Here is a 24,535-nt window from a genome sequence, read left to right as displayed (position 1 = left end):
GCCTGGCAGGCCATCACTGGAAGAACTACGGTAACTGCAAAGAGGCAGGAAATGCATGGAAACAGAGACCTGAATTCTGATGGAGGAGTCTCCATAAACATGGTGGAGATAGGTGTTCAAGGGGATCACAGCAAGTGAGATTCCCATAAGAGAGAGCTTAAGCTGGGAGGAGCAGCCACCGCAGAAGCACAGAAGGCTTCCACTTTCCCAGTTTCCTAAAACATGACTGTGTTCTTTACCATAGCACTGTCAATCACTGTACACAACCTCCTAAAAGCAGATGATGCAATAATAGGACTGTTTCATGGCAGCACATGACACTCCCAATGACCAGGAAGAAAGTGGTAAAGCCAAAAACTGGGAGGAAGAGCTCCTGAGAGGTCAGCATGGCTGATCAGGGAAGGCAGACAGCACAAAGAGAGGGGAGATGCTCCTAAGAACAGTTCGAACACACTGACACATAAACAAACAACCTTCATTCCTGTTAGTATCTGACACATGGCAGGGAAACAGAGGGTTATTCAATGAATGGTGTTGAATGTACGAACAAGCTGAAGTTGGACCTCTGCCTCATACTATTTGTTAAAATAATTTCCAGATAGATAAAACATTTAAATGTGATAAAATGTAGCTACAGAAGTACTAGAAGACATCAGGAGAGAAAAGGCCTTCCTCAGTAGGAACACAAAACTCTGAAAATAGAAAAGATTAACTCATGAAATTGAATGTTTCTATATGGTAAAAACACAATAAATGAAGTAAAAAGAACAATGAGAAAAATGATTGCACTCTTATCACAGTTTATAAAGAACTTCTATAATACAATGAGAAAAAACAACTCAATGACTCTCATGTGAGGCATCTAAAATTGTCAAAGATATAGAAGTAGACAATAGAATGACGGTTACCAGGGGATCGAGGAAAGAGGGATGTAAGGAGTTATTATCTGATGAGCATAAAGCTACAATTATATAAGATGAATAAGTTCCAGAGCGCTCCTACATAACATAGTGCCTATAGTTAATAATAACGTATTGCCTAAACATTTGCTAAGAGGGTATATCTCATGTTAAGTATTCTTACTATATACAAAAACAGGTTATGTCCTTTATCCATCCTTTATTATCCATTCTTACTTCCTAACAAGATGTCGTTACTTATATCTGGGTTTATAATCTTACAGGAAGTAGGAAGAACTCTGCTGGGACAACTCTATGAGAAAGACCATTCTCAAGATCTTCTAAGGGCTCTTGACATTAATCTGAAAAACAGGCAGGTCAGTGTCATTTTTAGCAAACAATGGCACTATTACCAGTGGAAAAGAGAACAGAATGCGTGGTTAAAGTGCATATGATCATTTGGGTTTTAGCACAGCATGTCCACAGAGAAATCCTCTCTGGTGCCCTGTGTATGGGCCTGAGGTTCCTACAATGTCTTCCCAGTGAGCACTCACAGTGCAGCATAGGCTTACTCTAGGTGGCCTCTCTAGTCCCAGCACAAGGACTGTCTTAGCGCACCTTCAGTCCCAGGGCTTGGACGTACTGTTTCCTCACATTGACAAGGCAAGCTTCCAGCCGCCATTTATGAGAAAGTCCACAAGATGGAGATGTCACTACAGGGAAGGGAAGAGGATGGGCCCGGCCTTTCCCAAAGCCCCACAACTACATACACGCTTGAGGTGTGGTTGTTCGTTTGTTTGTTTCATTTGAATACTTGAACACAGATGGTTAAATATTCCTGTTGTTTAATTTTCTTTCACAAAGAAAATATTTAGAAATTCTCTGCTCAAAAAGTACATTTTCAAAAAGTGAAGTGTTTTAAAAGTCTGCTTTCATTAAACAGTTGCATCTTGTATTCCTGAGGGCCTTTGCAAATAGTTCTGGTTTTCTTGTTCTGTTTTTTGTTTCTCTTAAGTTCCAATTTCATGAAAATGTTACTCTATTTCTAAAAGACTGCCCTATTAACAAAGCTATAATAGGAGATACAGAGATGGATTCATTTTAATATCCTTGACTTGACTTAATTTTCCATATTGTTTCTTTAGCACTTTCTTTCTATGTCAATTTATCATTCCAAGTTTTATCAACATCTAACACGTTAATATACTTGTGGGGGAAGAAATGGAAAACTCCAAGCTCATGACGATGTCCACTTGCATTTCCAAAGTGGGCAGAGGTGCCTGAAGGGTGTTTTAGTTGGCCTGATTATCCCAGGACCTCAGTGAAGTAGTCTTTTTTCCAAATCAAGGGAATGAAGTTCTAGAACTTTCTAGTATTATATGGGGCTCAGGCACAATGTTTACTAGTCAGGGGTATGATCACAGAAGATGTGGATCCTCATTGCAGAAATGCAACTATTCATAATATAGTACGTTTTTGGTTTTAAAAATATATGTATACATAAAACATACCAAACACAAATCTTACAAATTCTGCTAAAGTATACATATCTCAGTAAAAATAATCATACATTTTAATAGGGCAAAAAATACTTGCATAGGTGAAATTAGATTATGGGTGATATCCAAAGAATTCAGTTGTCAAATATGAAAAAAAAAAATCAAACTATATAAAAATGTCTAAAATCATAAGTGCAACTGATGTAATATTCTTGGGTGATGGTGTACAAGTATGATTTGGAGTTAGAAGATCCTCTTACTTTTCTTTTTCTTTTTCCACTTACAAAACATAAGTAAAGTGGCAATATAGCCAGGTCCAGTGGCTTCCTGGTCTTAATAAAACTGTACATCTGATATGTCAAATGATTCATCATATGGTTTTTCAGAGCCACACAAGGTGACAGTGAAAAAGACAAGCAAATGTAAAGGAGGTGATAGACTCTTAGAAGCTACCTTACTTGCCCATGGATAGAGTAGATGATAAAGAAAACCAAGCTCCTACAGCGATAGCGTACTGTAAGAAGGAAAGGAACTTAGAAGAGTCACCCCACCACTGCTGTTCCCCAGTGACCCCATCTCAATGCCAGGCTCTCTCAGAGGGATTTAACTCCAGAGCCTTCTTCAAGCCAAGGACTGGTGAGTCCACACCTCCCCAGGACCTCTGGAACATCTTCCTGGATGTCGGACAGGCTCCTTAGACCTCGCATGCACGAGGTTGGAAGTCTCCACCCAATTTGCTTTTCTTCCAGTATCGTCCCAGTTCCTTGTTTCTAACATCCACACATTCGTGCAAACCTGAACTTCACTCATTTTGCATCTCCTGCTCTTACCCTCCAGGCAGTTGCTCCCGGCAAGTCCCACAGTCACTGACATGTTGAGCATGGTCTTCTCTTTTGGACTCTGACACTGCCTCGCAGCAGCCCTTGTTCCTGCAGCCTCACCCCAGTGGCTTGTTCTATGTTACTAACAAATTAGAATTGGTCACCTCCTATCTCCTGTTTTCAAACTTGGACTGCTCCAGTGGTCTCAGAATAAAGTCCAGCCTCTTCCCCAGGATGTTCAAGGCACTCTGGGATTCAAGTCTTTATTTTTGAGATGGAGTCTTGCTGTCACCCAGGCTGGAGTGCAGTGGCATAATCTCAGCTCACTGCAACTTCCACCTCCCAGGTTCAAGCAATTCTCCTGTCTCAGCCTCCTGAGTAGCTGGGATAACAGGTGCACACCACCACACCAGGCTAATTTTTGTATTTTTAGTAGAGACGGGGGTTCACCATGTTGGACGGGCTGGTCTCAAACTCCTGACCTCGTGATCCGCCCACCTCAGCCTCCCAAAGTGTTGGGATTACAGGTGTGAGCCACCGCGCCCAGGCCCCAGGATCCAATTCTACCATTCCTGGTTTAACTGCCCACCCTCTTTATCCCCAGGGGCACTTCAGCCAGTCCAGGCAAAGAAGGAGACACAGACAGGAGTCCTTCAGGATCCTGGATCTTCTAGCTCAAACCTGGACCTGGGTTTCCAGTGGTAGAGAAGCAGGCAGAGGCTGGGGCTTCCCTTTTAGAACCTGGGAAGAACACCTCAAAAGCCCAGGGCTTTGGTAATCTTGTGGGCCAAATGAACCCCTGTCTGTATAACTTTATAACTTCATAGACCTCCAAAATGTTCCCAAGCAGTGAGCAGCTAAATCACCCCATCCTTCCATCAGTGTTTACCATGGCTCTACTATTGCCAGGCTCCAGGCACTGTAGGGAACACAACAATGAACAGAACCTGGTTCTAGTCCCTGAGGAGCTGGCAGCCTGGCAGGTGCAAAATGTGCAACGTCTTATCAGTCACACTCCAGTATTACTCACTTCGGCCCCAAATCTTACATCCCATTTGACAAGGGTCATCTGTATGGTGACCTCTTCAGGACTACAGGTAATTTTGGCTAATTCCAACAGGAGGTGCCCTAGGGTAAAGGATAGAACTACAGACAGGTAAGGGTGTCTTCGGGGTAATCAAATGGTTACCTTATTATCAAGACCTAACTTAGCCCGAGTGTGCTCAGTCCAGGGCCATGCTGGACTGTGGAATATGAGAGCTTGACACCGTAGGATCTACATGCCATCTGAGAAGTTAACAGTGACATGTGACTAGGCAAACCCCACTGGCCATCCCTTCCTCCCGGCTTAAGGTCTTGCCTGCTCTCAACCCAACCAAACCCCCAATCACCAGCAGCACTCAGCAAAACACACTTCAGAATACACATAGAAGAGGATCTAAACGTGGAACACAGGTCATTTGTTTTACATTTGGGATTTGAGGTAAGTGATCTCTGATGTCGCTCATGTCTAGATTCCTGACGAATGAGGAGCTGCTGGAAGTTACATGCCATCATCTCCTACACTACCCCCTCCCACCAGATACACATGGTGGTCTTCACACAGCACTCCCGAGTAGACTATTGTTTGCTCATCAAAATCACCCTCTAAGGTAAGGGTTGGTGTAATTGGCATTTACCCTCAGGGATCAAATAACTTCCAAGTGAGTGAGCTGGAATCCTAACCAGTCTTCTCTAACTCAGCACTCTTGCCATGTAAGGGTAACTTTCTAACTGTTCTAAAATTATAGGTCTTACCTTTCCCTTGTAAACACATCCTTGGGCAATCATTTGCTTCTGGGAGTCATAATCAGTTAATTTCTGGTGGTCTAATACTCTTGCCAAGTTAAATTCCTTCCATGTACCCATACAATTCTTTCTCTTCTGGTAGGTCCTGGATTAATTATACAGCACCTTAATGGGCCCACTAATTTCTGATTTACATAGATTTAATCATTCAACGGTGAAAACTGATGTGTATATAACAAATTGCAGAGCTTACATAAAATCTAGAACAATTTTTAAGGAATGGAATCAAAACATTCACACAAATATTTTAGAAGATATTTTTATACTTTCTACGGAAAGTGTGTAGGGGGATGAGACAATAATATTAAAATATCACCTTTAATAAAATATTTGCTTAGTAAATAGTGGGAAAGAAAGAGAAAATATTCCTGGCTTTGGACAACGTTCTGTAAAGGAAAATACTTCATGTTATGTCTTTTATTTATATTTTTCCTTTAACCACACTTAATCAAATTGATTCCCCTCACTTGAGGACTGTGAAGGCATTAGCATGCTTGTCAAACTCACCTTTCCAACCTGGCCTCCTGTGGGGGTGAGACGGATGATGTGGGGGTGGTAGGCACACTGGATCCAGATGAGGGTCTTGAGGAGTGAAGAGAGTTGTTGCCAAAATTGCTGTATCTAAGAAGTGCAGACGTTTAAGGCGGTGGAAAAAGGATAGAGAAATAAGTACAAGTCAGTAAATAAGACTTAGCAAACCATTTTAATTTTTGTAAGATAAACAGGTCTGGAAATGCTACCACTGTTAGTGATAATTCTACCTAAAGAGGTTTGTTCCCTGTTTTGTTCTGATAATTTCTTATAAGAAGAGTTTCCCAAAGTCCAAAACCGTTAGGCAGCAAGATTTATGACAAAGGTTTTAAATAAAACCCTAACATTTCCTGTCTTTTAAAATGTACATTAAAATTATTTGCTAACATAAATTAAAAATCCAAATCATTTTCACTTGAACCATGAAGATTTTTCTTGCCTCAGATGGTGGCACAATTAGTGTTAATTCCATCACAGGTCTGTAAGAAATACCATATGGTTGGCTAAAGAAACATCTTATTTAAAATTCCACTTTAGTATTTCCATATCAATTTCATTCATTAAATGTAATCCCATCGCATGTTCAGTGATTGAGGAGAAACTGTCCCCAGGCCTCCTGGACTGGCCTGCTCCTTAGAGGTGCATGTATTTATGTTTTCATCCAACATTTCCCCTGAACCAAAACTATAGCCATGAGGTTTACATGAGATTTGATTATTTTCCAGACATGTCTGACAAGTTAAATTTCAAGATTTGTAAAATTTTAGATTTCTGTTTTTCAGAATAGATGTCCTTCAGCAGACCGTATTTAGCTATCATCACTCAGAGCACTCCCAGAAAACAAATCATCATTTGACGCCCTTGCATGGGCTCAGACACTCAGGATTACTTACAAATAATGAGGCTCAGAGAGCTTTGCCTCACAAACCTACCCAGCCACAGAGCAGGACCCACCCCTTCCACTAAACTGGTTAGGGACACTGTATTAGAATGTGTGGGACCCCAATAGTCATATGATATAAGTACACAAAGAGCTTCTTGCACATGGAAAATCCAGTCCAAACGCCCATCAACAGAGGTCGGAATCCCTTCTGGAAAGCAAACGGACTTCAAAATCAGTGTATCCTTTGACAAAGTAAGTCAACCTTTAGGAAGATAACATAAGGAAATAATCTTATAGTTATTTATATACTGAAAATGTCATACAGGAAGATACTTATTGGAGCATTATTAATCCTTTTTTTCTTTTTCTCTCAAGGAAGCTCCTGCAAATAGTGGAGCGTTATTTAGCTCATGGTAGAAAACTAAAAACTACTCAACCAGGTAACAATGTGGAAATGGCTAAGAAAGTATGATATAGTATTTGTCAATGGACTATTACACAACCATTAAAAATGATTGCCAATTTTGTAAGTGACAACATGAAAAATTATAATATAGGCTAAATGAAAACATCAGTATATAATATACACAGTTTGATCACAAATGTGCAAAAATATTCTCAAAAGTGAAAAACTAAGTGTAGGAAAAACTCTAAAAATGGGCTATTTTTTAAAAAAGAACAGAGAGATGAAATTTCAGTTTTCAATAAGAAATTTCATTATTATAATGGAAAATAAAATATTGATATGACCCACATCTATCCTGTGCTGCTAATTCTGGTCAGTTTGGCTGTTGCTGTCCTTATTTGTTTATTTAGTGTCACACGGCTGGCATGTTCTGAGTGCCAGACAGAGAGAGGCTCAGAGTATAACCCTCTATCCCATCATCTTCTATGAACACATCATCTTTGTGGGACTTGGTTTCTGAGTACCCGTTTTCTCTTTAAAAACCCAACATTTCAAACAGGTTAATTGCTTCTCCAAGTGAGAGTTGGTTTAATTTTTCAAGAGCGCTCCCAAACCACAGGCCACATAGGAAGCACAAAAGCAAAGGATGAAAGGAATATACAAAGGCAGAAATAGAGAAGGGAGAGAAAGCCAATGAGCAAACAGGGAAAGAAACCAGGCTGTAAGCACGGCAATGAGGGAGAGGAAGGAGGCTGCCCCCCACGACACCAAGTGCTCTCTGAGACGAGACCCCGATGCAGCCTGTTCCTCACAGGCTCCACACCTGTGTCAGCAGCTGCCTGGACACTCAGCTTGTCATCATACTTCAGCAGCTAAAACAATTCCCTTCCCACCACAAGTGGACATCCTGCAGAATGTTTTAACAGGATCATTTTGCTAAAATTGTGTTTAAATGATGCTATGGAAATAAGGAGAATGTGTTTTTCCCTCCTTTGGTTTTCCTAATGACTAAGCAATTAATTCAAACGCCTCACAGTCTAGTTTTGCTTCTCAATTTCAGCCAAACTAACTAGATCAGACAACTCGCTATTCAGCATTTGTGTGTGTGTGTGTGTGTGTGTGTGTGTGTGTGTGTGTGTGTGTGTGGAGGGTGAGGGTTCTTTTTAATGACTAACTGGTTGGTCTTTATTATAACCCATTCAATTGCAGTCAACCACTGAGTAGTCCATCTGCGGACACACAGACCCATGAAAACCACAGCAAGTGAACATCACAAAAATCAATAGGAACAAACAATATTTATACAGTATCCAAGTTCCTGTTGGACAAGTGATTTTAAAAGTTTACAAACTTCACTCAGTTAAATCAAAGTCAACCTTCATTCACAAGCAAGCAGCTTTTCTCCCCCCCCCCACCCCCCAATTTGCGTGTATCTTCAACTGGACAGCTTATATATTTCCATTGCTCCCACCCTCAGGACTATAAGTAGTGCTGAAGCTTGCAGACCAAATGGGAAGGATCTGGGGCCCAAGAAAGCCCCAACTAGGGCCAAGACCATCACCAGAAAGACCAGGATCACCACCATGGGCTAACACACTCTCTGGGAAAGATGAGATCGCCAACATATTTTTGTTCCAGTCAAATGTTCAGCTCCTAACTTGCACATAGATATTGTTCTTGGAAGGTGTAAGAGTCATGTTGGATTCATTCCACAAAACTTGTGTGAAAGATAACAACAATCCCGGAACTATAGACCTGGAAGAGACCTGCAGAGAACTTGCAGTTTCAAGGAATTCAAATTTGGTTCACTGGGATAATACAACTGGGATACAAAAAAAAAAAAAAAAAAAAAAAAAAAAAAAAAAAAAAAAAAGAAACAGAAGGAAAAAAAAAAAGCTCAGTTTACAACTCCTGGAGGTATACAAAGCCATTCTGGAAATGAGAAAATTAATTTTCAGATCCTGAAGTTCCACATCTGTTCTTCTCAAAAATGGATCTTCCCATGCTGCTCCTAGGGCCTCCCAGTCCTTTCCAGCTTCTCCTTCCAAAATCACCTTCCATTTTTAGAAAGAAAAGAAACCCTTGAGCAGGTGAAATCAGTGTGGGGCACTGGCTTGTGCTATAAAATCTCCAGGGTACAAGCAAAGGAAAACATCACTCCTGAGGGAATTCCTTAAGAAGTATGCTGGAGGGAGAAGATGGAGCTTTATTTATCCAAGGAAAAACTAGAAGCAAGGTCTCACGCCTCATCTCTGTCTACCTGCCCACCTGAGAATCGGCCCCAGAAATTAGACTGCTGTCAAGGATGCATATGAGCTCACTTACTTGAACTGAAACATGAAATCAGGCTTCTTCTGACAGAAGATAAGTCATACTTGACTAAGGACTGGCTTTGCCAAGTAGGTATACATAGGTATTTTCCAGAATTAAATCGGTTAAATCTGAAGCCCCAAGGTTTTGAAAAAAATATAAAGCATATATACAACAGACAAATTACATCAACGATTTAAACGTATAATAAAAATAAAACTGTAGACAGGCTTCTTAAAACTTGGAGGGAAACTTCAAAATTCTTTCAGGTTATATGTAAGCAAACATTGTTAATGATCATAGTTTAGATTAGCCCTCCTATGTATTAGATGAAAGGTCTGATACCCATAAAGACTGGTCATTTTCATGGTATGAAGGAGCTCCCTTCAAGGTTCAGGTCCTATAAGCCTTCATTTAAAACATGGTGCAGCTTCATGTTGACTAGGGCACCCAGGCTGGGGTCCCCCAAACACAGGTTCTGGCAAAAGCATCTTGCTGTCAAGGACTTGCCTTGGCAGGGTGTGGCAAGTGCAGTAAGGAGAGAAAGTGACCGACTGCCCAAATGACAGACAGCAGCACCAGGTATGGGTCAGGAAACGACTCTGGAACAGGCTCCCTGGGGTTGAAACCTCCCTCCAACATACTAGCTGAGTGACTCTGTTCCAGGTACTTAGCCTTTCTGTGCCTCAGTTTCCTCACTGTAATAAGGGTTTGTAATAGAACCTACCTCTCAAGGGCAAAGTAATACTTTAAAGTACTAATTTCATGGAAAATACAGGGCATGACTCAAAAAAAAGCTCAATAAATGTCAGCTATTATTATAATTAAGATGAAATGGTCATTAGAATGATCAACTATTGATTTTTGGACAACTGATTGTTCAAAATATGCCAACTCTATTTCTAGTTCCCCACTCTGTCAGAGAGTTCATAATGCAGGCAAGAGGGAAAGATATTCATACAGGCAGACACCTATTAAACATTCTCAGGGGAGTTCTGATTTGCACACCTCCCTCTGCCCCATCTCCATTTTTTATAATATTTAAGTGCTCACAGTAAAATAATGTAATTATATTAATACCTATAAAGTGGTTCAGACTGTAATTGTGTGTCACGTTATGGGAAGATATTAGCATTCTTTGAAAAGAAAAATGCATACATTAGAATATAAAACAAAGCTATAGAAAAGGGAAAGAAAATAGACACCCACCTATTAGAAGAGAAAGATCGGAAGTGGTAAGGCTCAGAGGCAGAATATGTGCTCAAAGAGACAGAATCAGAGGAACTGTCAAAGGAAGAAAAGCCTGCTCACAATGTGGCACAGAAAGACAGCAAAGGACTTTGATACATTCTTCAGGGTCAAAAAGACTTCATGCCACATGGCTTGGTACAAGATGTACAAATTTGGACACATTATACATATGTAAAACCTTACATTAAAAAACCCATTATTAGTAATCATATTTTAACAAATAATCCCCTTAATTCAAACAGATGGCAATTTTCTCTGCATCTTATGTAAACACTGGTCATTATTTAGTCAGGGGTCAGCAACTTAGTTTATGCCACAGCTGCTCCCTCCTTGGGCTGAAATCCACAAAAAACATGGCAGAAGCCAAGCCAAGGGGTGCAGTTAACACACTGTGTTCTCCTCCCCGAATTAATCTCAAACAAGGCTCCAGGTGAGCAAATCTACCTGCTTTCCTTCTGGGACTCTGCTTCCTTCTCCTTGGTGGACAGCGGGGAGTCCTCAAAGTCATAGGAGAAGAGGTGGAAAGGGCTGTGGGGCACGTAGGGCAGCTTGTCTATGGTTGGTGACACCTTCAGGGAGCCGGGTGTGGCAGAGGAGGGCCGAGCAGCTGAGGCAGGGGGTGATAGGAGGGCAGATGGGATGGCCTCAGGCCCAGAGGACCCACTGCACCGGGTGGTCCCGCCTGCCATGCCAGCCAGAAGCGGCTTTCCCTGCGAGCTGGCATTCGAGACAGCAGGGAGGGCAGAGCTCTTGGGAGCGGCATCCTTTCCAGTGGGGCTCTGCCCTGGGGCAGGGCTGACCTTGCTGTTGGGCCAGCAGGGAGGAGGAGGAAGAAGAAAAAAGATTTGGGAGAGAGGGAGCAAAGGTTAGGAAAAAGAGAAAGACAGGCAAAAAGCCACTTCTGTACCGTTATCACTCACTTCAGAGTCCAGCTGTGTTTCTCGAACTGCAGCATAAAAGCCTGTCACCAGAAGTTTTGGTTGCCCCAGCAATCCTGACACACTGAGTTTGTCAAACCGGGAGGTAAGACTTATAGAGGGCAAGGAGGTGGCTCTCAGGCCAACCTGGCCTCTAGGCCTAAGAGACTTTGGGAATTTACTGGAGGCCCAAAGACTCTTCTGTACCCGGCCCTTCCCATGTGTCTCCCTGCTGCTTGTGTTGGCATCTGAATTTCCACGATTGGAACTTCATCTCTGTCTTGCTCAAATAGCAGATCTGTCCTCCTGCTAAAAAGCCCAACCTTGAGGAAGAGGTATCTCACAAAGCCATACACTTCAGTAACTGCTTCCAGAATCTTTCATGAAAGCAGGTATGGCTAAGAGAAAAGGAGAAAAAATGCCAGTGAGGAACGCAAAGAGCTAAAAAGAGGCGCCAGGACAATAAAGACAAATTTTGCCCATTTCATACTTTCTCCAGGACCTCCCACTACATCGGTGACATTCAGACTCCTTCAGACAGGCCTGATTCTGCCACAGTTCCAGGTATAAAATCCTGACCTCAGCACTTCCACACACAGTAACTATGGGAGGTGATAGATGTATTTACTGATTGTGGTCATCATTACACAATGTATACATATATCAAATCATCGCTTTGTAAATCTTAAATGTATACAATTTTTTTTTTTGAGACAGAGTTTTGCTCTTGTTGCTCTAGGCAACAATGCATGCAATGGCATGATCTTGGCTCACTGCAACCTTTGCCTCCCAGGTTCAAGCAACCCTCCTGCCTCAGCCTCCCAAGTAGCTGGGATTACAGGCATGTGCTATCACACCTGGCTAATTTTGTATTTTTAGGACAGATGAGGTTTCACCATGTTGGTTAAGCTGGACTCGAACTCCTGACCTCAAGTGATCCACCTGCCTTGGCCTCCCAAAGCGCTGGGATTACAGGCATGAGCCACCAAGCCTAGCATTATATACAATTTTTAATTTGTCAGTTAAATATCATAAAACTAAAAAAAAGAGCTTTCCATCTTCACGGGGCTGGATTTAGACACTTGGATATTTTAACACATACATTTATAACCTGGGAATCTACGTTAAACTTTGCATTTTTCCAGTCCTCTCCCAGAGAAGTTGACTCCTAGCCATGTTCGCATGAACATGGAATGTGAGCCGTCTTCTTTCCCACCTCACTTTCCCACCTCAAATTCAGAGCTCTACCTGTACGCAAGAGCAGGAACACACCAGTTTCCCTGAATTGATGGAAAGATGGCTATGCTGTAGTGAGCCGAGGGCAGTGCCTCCGGCGGGGAGCACACATTAAGCAGAAGCCAGCAGAAGCAGGGCAGCAGAGACACCAACCCAATATAAGGAAGGGGAAGTCCTTTACAGTCTCAGAAGTTTACGCCAGAGAACAAATAACATCCAGATGAAGGTTAATGAATACCTAGGTACTATCAAGATCAAGCTCTGGTATTTAACATGCACATGTTTATTTCCTAAAACTGAAAGCCCAATCCTCTCTGGTAAAGGATGCCCTCCGGCATCACTTTGTGGAGTCAGAGACTCTTACGGGCATAAGATAAACAATCATCTGCCTGTATAAACAACAATCCTAGGCAGAGACAGCACACCATTAATGGGGATGCCTTTGAAGGCCACCTTTTCCAGCCAGATTCTTCCATCTGGTCTGAAGGTGCAGAGAAGCCTGTGCATACCTGAGGGTTTAAGGGTTAGTGTGGGTGGGACAGAACATGCACCTTTCAGCAGATAGGGAGGCATATCCCTGTTTCAGTGATAGTCTACAGAATTTCCTACAGCTCATTTTCAACTGAAGGTGGGATGGCAACCAACATCCTCCCTTCCCAGAACACCTCTAAGTAATCAATCACTAGCTCTAAGCACAGCAGGGGCTCTGTTTCATGCTGATCTTTCCTGAAATGTGTGGCTAATTATCATCAGCTCATTCCTTTCCTCTCCACGTCCTGCTGGCTTCTTCTCAGTCATTTCCAAATAGGGGCAAGCAGTCATCAGTTTGTCAGTTCAGAGAAGATTCTATGACCCCGGGCATGGCAGGAGTCTGAGTGTCAAATAAGCCCATTTGAGAACTTGCGTGCCGCGCACTGCTAGCCTGGCAGATGAGACATCCGTAGCAAAGACTCCATTAAATCTAAAGTTGGCAAAGATTTTACTTGGATTCATCCAAGATCCTTTCGATTTTGCTTATTTGTTGGAAAAAAAAAAAAAAAACACAGTAAAAATGTTCATTTGCAGTGGCAATCAATTAAGTGAAGAAAACCATTCAATTTTAGAATTATTTCTGAATACTGGAAAAAGATACTACCCGTGAGCAGTTTTTATTGTTTTATACAGACATCATTTGGCGAAAATAGCTACAGAATCTAAAAAAATCTGCAAGGTGCCCATGGCTGTCAGCATTGCCTGAGGATAGAAAGAAAGCACCGTGCGGAGGAGGTGAGTAGAGGACAGCAAACTCCCCAAAGGGCTACGGAGTTCTATGTTAGTTGTCTTGGGTGCAAAAATAAATACTGGGAAATTTTGCTACGATGCATGGGGTGAAAGTGCTCCTGTTTGTTCCAATAAAAAACAAACCTGAATCATTAATATAGTAGTTATCCACACATTTTAGCTAATATTGTAACTGGTAGAATCAAGAAGAAGGGAACACGTGGAATTCTTCTTACTACAATGCTGAAAGGGTGAGACTCTTCTTAGGGGAGATGAGCCTTTTTAGTCACCATCAATCTGGTTGAGCTAAAGCATTCAATGAGGGAGGGAATGGTGAGGAGAAAAGCAGTGATTTTTCCATGAAGTGTGGTTAGGAAGGCAGGATTTCAATAAAAAGTGCAGTTCTCTAATGAAAACATGCTCAGGTATTTCTACAAAACCAGTGGTTCTGTGGCTCTGTGAACAGGGTAAGTTAAGAGTTTGGAAGTGGGAGTCAATGAGGAAGGGAGGTGGCCACTAGAAGGTGGTGAACTATCATTAGGAAGGAGTCTCCCATTTTTAGTGTGAGCTTGGGAGGCTCCAGTCCTAGGTACCTGTCCTTGCCCTGACAGGAAGCATCATCCTCTCGCTCTTCTTCGGAATTGGGCTCCGTGATTGGCTGCTCCTCTTCCTCCTCCTCCTCCCTGAGACAAAGCCAGGAAAAGAGAAATGCACAGAGACAAGATGGAAAAGTGAGATGAGCATTACAAACAGGAAGATGAAGCAAAAAACAGACAAAAAACAATGAAATAATAATAATTAAAAAAAAAAAAAAACAGCTGCCTGAAATGAAGAAAAGCACACTCAGTCTGTTAGGAGGCAAGAGACAGTTCTGAGATGTGGGACTTTAAATGTAGAGTGGAGATGTAAGAAACCAGAAGAGGCCAAATATCTTTGTCAAGCTGGCTAGATGCCACTATCGTGCACCCCCTACACGCAATTCAGAGAAGCTTCTGGCTGTGGGCAGACCTCCTCTGTGGTCTTCCTCCTCCACACAGAATCATCCAGTAAAGGTTTTTGGTGATGACCAGCTGCTGCAGCAACCAGAGTCCTCACATCTTTACTGCATCCCTCTTGATTAGAAATCACCAGGGGTCAGGTCAATTTGGCACGGACTAACCTCCATGGTGGACCTATGGTTTCGGCATGCCACCCCTCATTCTCCACGAATGGCCATCCCAGATTCTCAATGAGTGTGTTTCAGGGGTGCAGTTCCACTCCCACTTCAAGGGTAGCACAGTCCAAGGGGGGCCAATTCATTTCACACCTGGGGTTTCTCCTGGTACCATCAGGGATGACTCACTATAAGGACACCCTGAGTCCAACAAAAACATAGTTGAAACTGGGAGAAAAGGAGAGGAAAGCAGTCCCCCTGACCATTTTAATGCCTGTATGCAGCAATTCTGGAGCTCCACCCTAGCCTTTCACCAATGGAAGATAATAAATTCTCGTTGTTGCGTAGGGTAGTTTCAACTGGGTTTTGTCCTTGCAGCTAAGTACAGACTAAAAACTTTAATAACTGCGACATTCTCTTTCTCTGGCCTCTAAGTCCTGTCAACATCTGACTTATGTGGTCATGGTCCACATGGAACACCTGGTCAATGCACTGCTGGGCTTCTCAATCTCTTGCCTTGCTGAACTCACAGTGACTTCCACCTTTAGCCCCTCCCGCTCCAGACCTCACTATCATACAGAACTAGTCCAATTTGGAAATCTTACATCCAATCTTCCCACCCCTGACCACAAGCTCCCATTCACCCAAATCTCTCATTCCTTTCCTCCCACCCAAATTCTTCAACTTCCTAATGCATGTGCAGCTTCTTCTTTCTCAATGTCCTTAACACCTTCTTGCTTTCAGTCCTTACGGATCCACCATGTCTCAATCCAGGCATCATCTACCAGGATCTTTAACTCTGTCATCCCACTGTCCTTCATATGTGTTTTTTCCTTTTTACCAACATATAAAATACACACAGAAAAGTATACAAACCACTGAATTTTCACAAAACAAACACCTATCTAACCAGCACCCCCTTAATGCTCCTTTCCAATTGGTTCCCTCTCCCACCCCACATCAAACAGTGTAAGTTAGCTTTGCCTCATTTTATTCTCCATCTAAAAGGAATCATAATCTGCCTAGCTTTTGCTCGACATTACACCTGTGGGATTCATCGAAATAGTTACATATACTTGAAGGTCATTCTTTCTTATTGCTGTATTTCAGTAGTTTACCTATTCTATTTCTGATGACACTTGGGTACCCTTCAATTTGGGGCTATTTTGAATAGTGCTGTCATAAACAGTGTAGTACATGTCTTCTGGTGAACATATGTATATATTACTGTGTACTATATCTTGGGATGAAATTTTTGGGTCGTAAGATACGCTTGAGTCCATCTTTATTAAAAGCTGCCATTTAAAAAAATGATGGGACTAATTACCATCCCCATTAAGTAGTAGATGAGCATTCTGGTTGTTTTACATTCTTGCCGATTCTTGCCAAGATGTGATAATTTTGTCTATTTTAGCCATTGATCTGTATGTAGTGATGTCTCACCGTGCTTTTAGTTTGCTTTCTCTGATGGCTAATGAAGTTGGGCACACTGTCAGTCTTTTAATCTCCATTTGGATATGCTCTTCTTTGAAGTGTCCAAGTAATTTTTTGCCCATTAAAAGAAATGAATTGCCTTTTTTCTTTATTTGAAGAAGTGTTTTTTTGGAGACCAAGTTTTGCTCTTGTTGTCCAGGCTGGAGTGCAGTGGCACGATCTTGGCTCACTGCAACCTCTGCCTCCTGGGTTCAAGCAATCCTCCTGTCTCAGCCTCCTAAGTAGCTAGGATTACAGGCACCCACCATCATGCCCAGCTAATTTTTTGTATTTTTTTTTTTTTTTTTTTTTTTAGTAGAGACAGGGTTTCATCGTGTTGGCCAGGCTGGTCTCAAAATCCCGACCTCAGGTGATCCACCCACCTTGGCCTCCCAAAGTGCTGGGATTACAGGCATGAGCCACCACACCTGGCTTAGGAAGTGTTTTTAGTATCATTTGCCCTTTGTCATTTATATGTGCTGTAAACATCTTTCCCTTCTCTGTGTATTGTCTTTCATTCACTTCATGTCATCTTTTAATAAACAGAAGTTCTTAATAAGGTCCTGTTTATCTTTGTTTGATGGCTAGTGCCTTTGTGTGTTGTTTTAATTTTTTTTGTTGTTTACACCAGGTCTTAAAGATAGCCTCTATGTGTCCTTCTAAAAGCTTTACTTCACTAACTTTCACATTTACATTTGTAGAGTCCATCTCTAATTGATTTTTGTTATCATGTAAGATAGGGGTCAGATACATTTTTTTCCCTACATCGATATGTAATTGACCCAGAACCATTTAGTAAAGGGCCTTCTCTCCGCTTCAGTACCTTGTTCACAAATCAGGTAAATATATATTAAAATATATATTTGTAGATTTCTGGACTTTTTCCTACAAGTCAACTTGTCTTTTGCTGTACTATTGATAGGGATTATGTTGAATATATATACAAATTTGAAGAACTGACATCTTTGCTATGTTTTTTAATCTATGGTTGTGATATAGCCTTTATTTAGATTTAATCTTACTGCTATTTTAATTTTTCTTAGTAGTGTTTACATTTTTACAGAGGTCTTAGGTATCTTTAAATTTATTTTTAGGTATAAATTTGGATGATACTGTACATATTATCGAACTCTAAATTTTATTTTCTATTTGTTGATGTTATATAGAAATAAAATTAACTTTTTATAAATTTTGCTTGTATCCAGCAATTTTTCTAAATTAATTATACTGTTTCTAGAGTTTCTTTTAGATTTCCTCTGTAGACAATCATTTCATCACTAAATAATGATGGCTTTACTTCATTCCAATTCGTCTGTACTTCCTTTTCCTTGCCCTAGTCCACTTGCTAGGATCTCCAACATTATGATGAAATGGAGACAGTGATGCTTCCTTTTCTTGTTCCAAATCTCAGGGAAAAGTATAAGGTTTGTCATACATTTTTTTGGTAGATAGTCTTCATTAAAAAATTTCCTTCTACTCCTAGTTTGCTAAAAATCTTTGTTATAAACAAGTATTAAAGTTCTGCCAAACGTCTTTCCTGCATTTTTTTAAGATAATCATATGATTTTTCCTTTTTTCCATTAAAGAGTTAAAAAGACTGTTTTTTTAAAAAAGTGTTAAACCAACCTTGCATACCATAAATAAAAATAAAGATAATACATTTTGTTGTAATGTATTATCTTTTTATATACAGCTAGATTCTATTTCTTAATAATTTAAGAATTCTTTTTTTTTTTTAACCTATTTTGGAAAGAGATTGATCTGTAATTCCCCTTTCTATAATGTGCTTGTCAGATTTTGAAATCAAGGTTATGCAGGCCTTACAAAGAGGTAGGTAGAGGGATTGAGAGTTATGTAACTAAGAAGGGAGAAATGGATCTGGACTCGGGGTGGCTCTAACAGAAACAAAGAGAACAGTGAGATAGTATCCCTCCTGTCACGGCAGAAGCCACAAACAAGCACATCTAAGCCATCTTTCCTTCTTTTTTTTTTTTTTTTTTGAGACCAAGTCTCACTCTGTCACCCAGGCTAAGACACAGTGGTGCGATCTTGCCATCTCGGCTCACTGCAGCCTCTGCCTCCTGAGTTCAAGCGATGCTCGTGCCTCATGAGTAGACGGGACTACAGGCATATGCCACCGTGGCTGGATAATTTTTGTATTTTTAGTAGAGATGAGTTTTTACCATGTTTGCCAGGCTGGTCTCGAATTCCTCACCTCAAGTGATCCACCCACTTCAGCCTCCCAAAGCCCTGGGATTACAGGCATGAGCCACCATGCCCAGACTAGCTATCCTTCTGCGCTTGGCATAGTACACCCTCATACACCACCCCCCACCAGCCTCAGTCTTCTTTTTCTCCATTTGCTCCCACAGCCACCAAACTATACCTACAACCTCCATCATGAGGCCACCTTCCCTCAGCTTGATCAGGAGTTTGCAGGTGTTATTACTTCTGGTCCACACAGAACACCCTCCACCTTGCCAACCCATGGGCCTCTCCTCTTTAAAACAAAACACTGAGCCCCTCCCTCCAAAATTTCTTGATTCCATTTACTCTCCCAGGTAGAGTTGGGGACGTTCTGGAGCCAGATTGCCTGGGTCTGGTCTTCAGCTAAAGCACTTTTGAGCCCTGTGACCTTGGACCCCACTTTACTCATCCCTACATGGGGAGCAACAGTACCTATCTCCTAGGACGAATGCATTAATATGTAAAAGCACTTTGTCTTTTTGATCCATCTCTTTTTCAAATGGCTGTCTCACAGATATTTAAAGACAGCTATCTGAACCTACATCCCAAGCTGTCTTCTCTTTGGGTTCAACATCCTCACATCCCACAATAAATTTTCATATGATGTGTGTGTTGTAGCTTTGCTATCACAAGTGGCAGGGCAGGACCAAGGGTGGACAGCACAATGACCCACTTGGAGGGCCTACATCCAGGATGCCCTGTGACCAGAGCACTGGCCTTGCCTATAATGCAAAGGGGTGGAGAAGGAAATACCCTCTCTTAGGGCAGGGGACTTTTGAGGCTTGATTTTATTTAGTTCCAGTCTATGATAGAATCAGTCAAATGAAATGATTTTTATGCCAATAATATTTAAGACTGAATAATTAATTCTGACAACTTTGCTTTTTCTCAAGCTAGATTTTCTTATAAAGGATAACTTAATTGTGTTCATATTGTGCTAAGGAATTCTGGGCGTGTGGCCTTTGACTTTCCAATACCTCCACAGGTCTTTTGCTTGTGATTGATAAGGAGTTACTCCAGGGCACAGGCCTGTTCCAAATCCATTAGGTATTTTCCTTTTCACTGCAAACAGTCCCAGACTTGAGGTCACCTTTTCAAGTTAGAAAAGCAACCCAGAGGCCTGCAGCCTGACCAGTTCTTCGGGGCATAGTTTCCAATAAAGACAATTTAATGTCTCGGATTTGAGTCTCAGGCTAATGGGTCATGTTTCTCAGGCTTCGAAATACCAAAAGGAAAATGAATGTTGCTGAGCTCTTTCAGAAACACAATACAAACATTCAAAATAATGTTAAAGTATGTTCTAAGACCAAAGCAATCAGAATGAGGAAAAGTTGAGCAATACACTGGGAGTAGACATTGCAATATATCTAATAGACAAACTCAAATCAAGAATATATGAAAATATACTTTAAACTTCAAAAGCACAACTATAAAATGAATGAAATACATGAACACAGCCAACAAACTTGTATGAAGAGGTATTTTATCCTGATTATCAATCAGGGCACTATAAATTAAGGCCACAATGAGATACCATTTTCTATCTACTTGGTAAAATTAGAAGTCTAATGATAGCAAGAGATGAAAAGAATGCAAGTCAACTAACTCATATATTGTTGATACGAGGATATCTAGGTATAACGTGGCAAAATAATTAACACTATCTTGTAAAATTAAAAATATCATGACCTAAAAGTGGCATTGCTATACCCTAGGGCAGTGATTCTGAACCAGGGTTATTCTGCTCCCACCCCCAGGGGACATTTGTCAATATCTGGAGACATTTTTAGTTGCCACAACAGGAGTGGAGGGCAGGGAGTACTATTGCCATCTAGTGGGCTGACACAAGTATGCTATAAAACATCCCACAATGCACAGAATAGCCCCCATGACAAAGAATTATTCTGTTCAAAACGTCAACAGTGCTGAGGTTGAGAAATCTTCCCTAGGGATACTGAAGCACCAGTGTACTAGGATGAGAGTCCAAGAATGTTCTCAGCAGCACTATCTGTAATTGTCAAAAGCTGGGGAAATGACCCAAATGCCCACCAAAGAGAAAAAATATATAAAGACTGTGGTAAATTCCAGGCAGTGAAAATCCATATTGCCAGCTTCACATGACAGTATGGACGACCACCAGAAACATAATGCTTAGTGACCAAAACAAGTCCAAGAAAGAACATACATTTACAACGAAGTGCAGAAAATCAGAATTATATAATGTGTCATATGTGTGTAGTAATACTTAAAAAATACAACCATTGAAGTAGAGGAAAAAAAGTAAAAAAAATACTGAAAAAAAAAATACCCACAATAAAACCCCATAAGACAGTGATAAACACATATTTAAGTGCTGGTTACCCAGGCCTAGGGATGGGAGAGTGGGAAGCACAGAGATGGAACTTAGAAGTAACACCTTGCTTTTTAAGTCAAGTCATAGTCTCCTTGATGTTCTATTATATTCATAAATATTATATAAAATAAACCAGAAGATAGTCGTGCACAGACCAGTGATGACAATGTGTCATGAACCAAGGATATAATTAACCCAACTCTGTACAATTAGGATTTTTAAAATATGTAATGAAACAGTTTTTTTAAACTTTTATTTTAGCTTCAGGGACACATATGTATGAGTGTTACATAGGTAAACTACATCCCAAGGGTTATACAGATTTCTTCACCCAGGTACTAAGCCTAGTATCCAATAGTTATTTTTTTCTCTTCCTCTCGCTCCTCCCATCCTTTGCCCTCAGGTAGGTCCTAGTATCTGTTGTCCCCCTCTCTGTGTCCATGTGTTCTCATCATTCAGCTCCCATTTATAAGTGAGAAGATGCAGTATTTGGTTTTCTGTTCCTGCATTAGTTTACTAAAAAGGCAGTGTAATTATGGGCCAAGGGCTTTATCTCCTTCTATTTAACTTTTTTTTTTTTTTTTTGAGACTGAGTTTTGCTATGTTACTCAGGCTGGAGTGCAGTGGTGCGATCTTGGTTCCCAGCAACCTCCACCCCCCCGCGCCCCCCGGGTTGAAGCGATTCTCTTGCCTCAGCCTCAGTAGCTGGGATAACAGGCATGCACCACCACACTCGGGTAATTTTTGTAATTTTAGTAGAGACAGGGTTTCACCATGTTGGCCAGGCTGGTCTCAAACTCCTGACCTCAAGTGATCCACCCGCCTCAGTCTCCCAAAGTGCTGGGATTACAGACATAAGCCACTGCGCCCGGCTTAACAAACTTTATTGAGCACTTATGTGCAAAGATGCTGGCGTGCAGTAGCTAAACGAAGTCCCCACCCTTGGATTACAGACCAGTGAGGGAAGAGACACTAAACAACTCACTGTAGCAGGAAGTATTCAACCCATAGGGCCCAAGTTACTCGAAAAGATTCTACCATGCTGTTGAAGCAAAACTTGGCTGTTTAAAGCCAAAGAGGACCTGAGTAAGGGACAAGATGGAATTCTGCACATGACATTCCCTTGTGAAACATGTCTACTGACCTAGGATCAAGTCTAATTTGCCTCGCTAATCTCTAATCCCTTATCAGCTCTCCAACTTCATCTTCCATTCTCCCTTTGTGAACCTCCCACCCCAGTCTTACACAGTCTACTGATATGTCAAGCTTCCACTGAACACCAAGGGCATTTCATTCTTGGAGTCCTTACAAGAGCCATTCTTCCTGAGTAGAGTTACTTTTCCTGCTCTGTTTCTCCAGGAGACCCTGCCCAGAGCCCTGGCTCCGAGGGACATCCAATAAGTATTTGCTGCCTGCTGCAGTTCCATGGCCCTGAGGACTTGCACAGCATTCAGCACAGAGGCTCTTGCTATGGATGATCCAAGGGAAAGACTGACAATTACTTGGAGATGACCTCAGAGATCTCCCCATGTTGCAGAGATGAAGGATGGGGTCTAGAGAAGGCGAGATCAAACAAGTTGCCAGTAAGAACTCTGATCTCCTAACGTCCAGGCCAGACTCCTTTATGCCATGCCAGGCTACCCCATGAAACTAAAGCAGAATCTAAACTGTTTTCATCATTGCACGGTTCCTTCTAAGCAATAGTCTCCTGAACCGTGCCTGTCAATCCTTCTTTCACACAGTACAGAGAAAAATAACACCTTGTATTGGACAAGGCTGCGTACGGCTCCCAGAAGATCAGCCCAGAGTCTAGTCACCCTAGACTTGCCTAGTTGTCCTGAAAGCCTGGAGGAGCAGTGTCTTATGACCCATTTGTGGCAACTAGTCAAAAAGCTGTCTTAAGGTTTAGATAAAATGCAGACATTTAAACTGTCCCATTTAGTTCCATAAAATACATAGGACATATAAGCTATTTATAGAAATATTTTGCTACATTTTTGGTAAAGAACGTGGCCCTCTGGTCTTGGTCTGCAGCCTTCTGTGTTACTGAATCCTCAAATTGCAGTTTGATCTTGGCCTCACAGTGACTCACACTTTGTTAACTTTAAGGCTGTTTCTAGGTCACCAAGGGCCCAAGGTAACATTTGAAAACTTCTAATTAGCAATCGTAATCAGTTAAGACAAATACCTGGCCAGCTTGAATCAGTGATTTCACTTAAAAGGTTTTGTTAGCCATCAAGTTTTTTAAAAAGTTTCTGCAAAAGATTTTTACCAGCCAAGAGAATGAAAAGACATCTAACAGAGCCCAGCTGTTGCTCCAATGTTTCCATGGTGAGAACCCAAAGTTAGACAGGAAAGTATTTATTGTCCCTGTAGCAAGCAAAGTTTAAGAGGAGTATCAAGTATAGCTCATGGATCCCAAATATACCCAAGAAGCTGGACTATGGGCTAGTACCTTAATACATAAGCCATTATTTTGCTATTTTGTTTTAGAATCAAATAACTATTAAAGGGTCAAGTACATTATTTCTGCTGAAACATGGAGTAGTTTAACATAATGGAATTCAAGTCTGCAGAGTATAAACATCAACAGAAAAAAAAACCCAATTAGTAACTGGGGTTACAGATTTGTTCAGGTGTAAAACAAATGGATCTAGTGATAACTACAGACTATGAGGCTTCTCAGGAGTTTTTGTGTATACCTTGATTTTGTGTTTTAAAAAAAAAAAACTTTATTCTAAGCCACAGATATTCGTTGCTTTAAATGTCCCTCAGAAGTTGACAGAGCAGAAGTTGACAGAGAAACTAGGATGAAGGTAGGCTGCATTTTTCTAAGAACTTTGGAAAGAGCAGGAACTAAGCATAGTCCCCTCCTGAGATTTCAGGAAGGCAGCCTTCAGAGGCAAAACAACAGCCCTGCTCAGGGTCTGGTTTGGATCTGTCCTGAGACCTTGGTGGATCCAGGTCTTATTTCACTCTTAAAATGAAGGGAAATACACTGGAATGGAAGACTCCAGTTCTGGCTGTTATGACTAAACAATCCAATTGTGTGGACTTGAGACATGTTTTGTCACTTCCAGAAGTTGTACAATGACTAATCTCATGTGTGTTTTTCACATATGGAAAGAGACCACCCTCCTAAACCAGGACAAGCTCAAGGCTGTTGAGGGTGACCTTGGGAGGTCCAGCAATGGGGGCGACTGACACTCTCTCTAATGCATGCCTCAACGCTTCATGCCTCTCCACACCACGGGCAACCTCCAGCCTAGAGATTTGCATCCTTAAGGCATATTCTTTTAAAATGTGAATGGTCAGGCCCTCCTTTCAGAAACTGCATTCAACTGTTCTGGGGTAGAACCTGAACATGGGTTATTTTAGATGCCTGGTAGGGTTGAGACTACCCTGGTCTAAGTTATCAATGTTTCTTACAGTAGCTTGGCATGAATAG

The 24,535-nt window shown here is 41.4% G+C and overlaps 1 protein-coding gene across 9 annotated transcripts in view; it reads right to left on the bottom strand.

Moving 5' to 3' along the window:
• FHOD3 (formin homology 2 domain containing 3) overlaps positions 1-24,535 on the bottom strand; it is a 498,596-nt gene that overhangs the window by 120,544 nt on the left and 353,517 nt on the right. For 5 of the 9 annotated variants that reach the window (XM_030925939.1, XM_030925940.1, XM_030925941.1 and 2 more), the window contains 4 exons: positions 14,455-14,544; positions 10,893-11,252; positions 10,407-10,481; positions 5,575-5,688 (listed from right to left, as the gene is read on the bottom strand). In XM_030925939.1, coding sequence (XP_030781799.1) covers positions 5,575-5,688; positions 10,407-10,481; positions 10,893-11,252; positions 14,455-14,544 — 639 coding nt within the window. The remainder of the gene's footprint in view (positions 1-5,574; positions 5,689-10,406; positions 10,482-10,892; positions 11,253-14,454; positions 14,545-24,535) is intronic. The other 4 variants (XM_030925943.1, XM_030925944.1, XM_030925945.1 and 1 more) reach the window with 2 other exon arrangements.

This window comes from Rhinopithecus roxellana, chromosome 21 (assembly GCF_007565055.1).
Source record: "Rhinopithecus roxellana isolate Shanxi Qingling chromosome 21, ASM756505v1, whole genome shotgun sequence".
NCBI classification, from domain to species: Eukaryota; Metazoa; Chordata; class Mammalia; order Primates; family Cercopithecidae; genus Rhinopithecus; species Rhinopithecus roxellana.
This window is presented reverse-complemented; position numbering and strand designations above follow the sequence as displayed.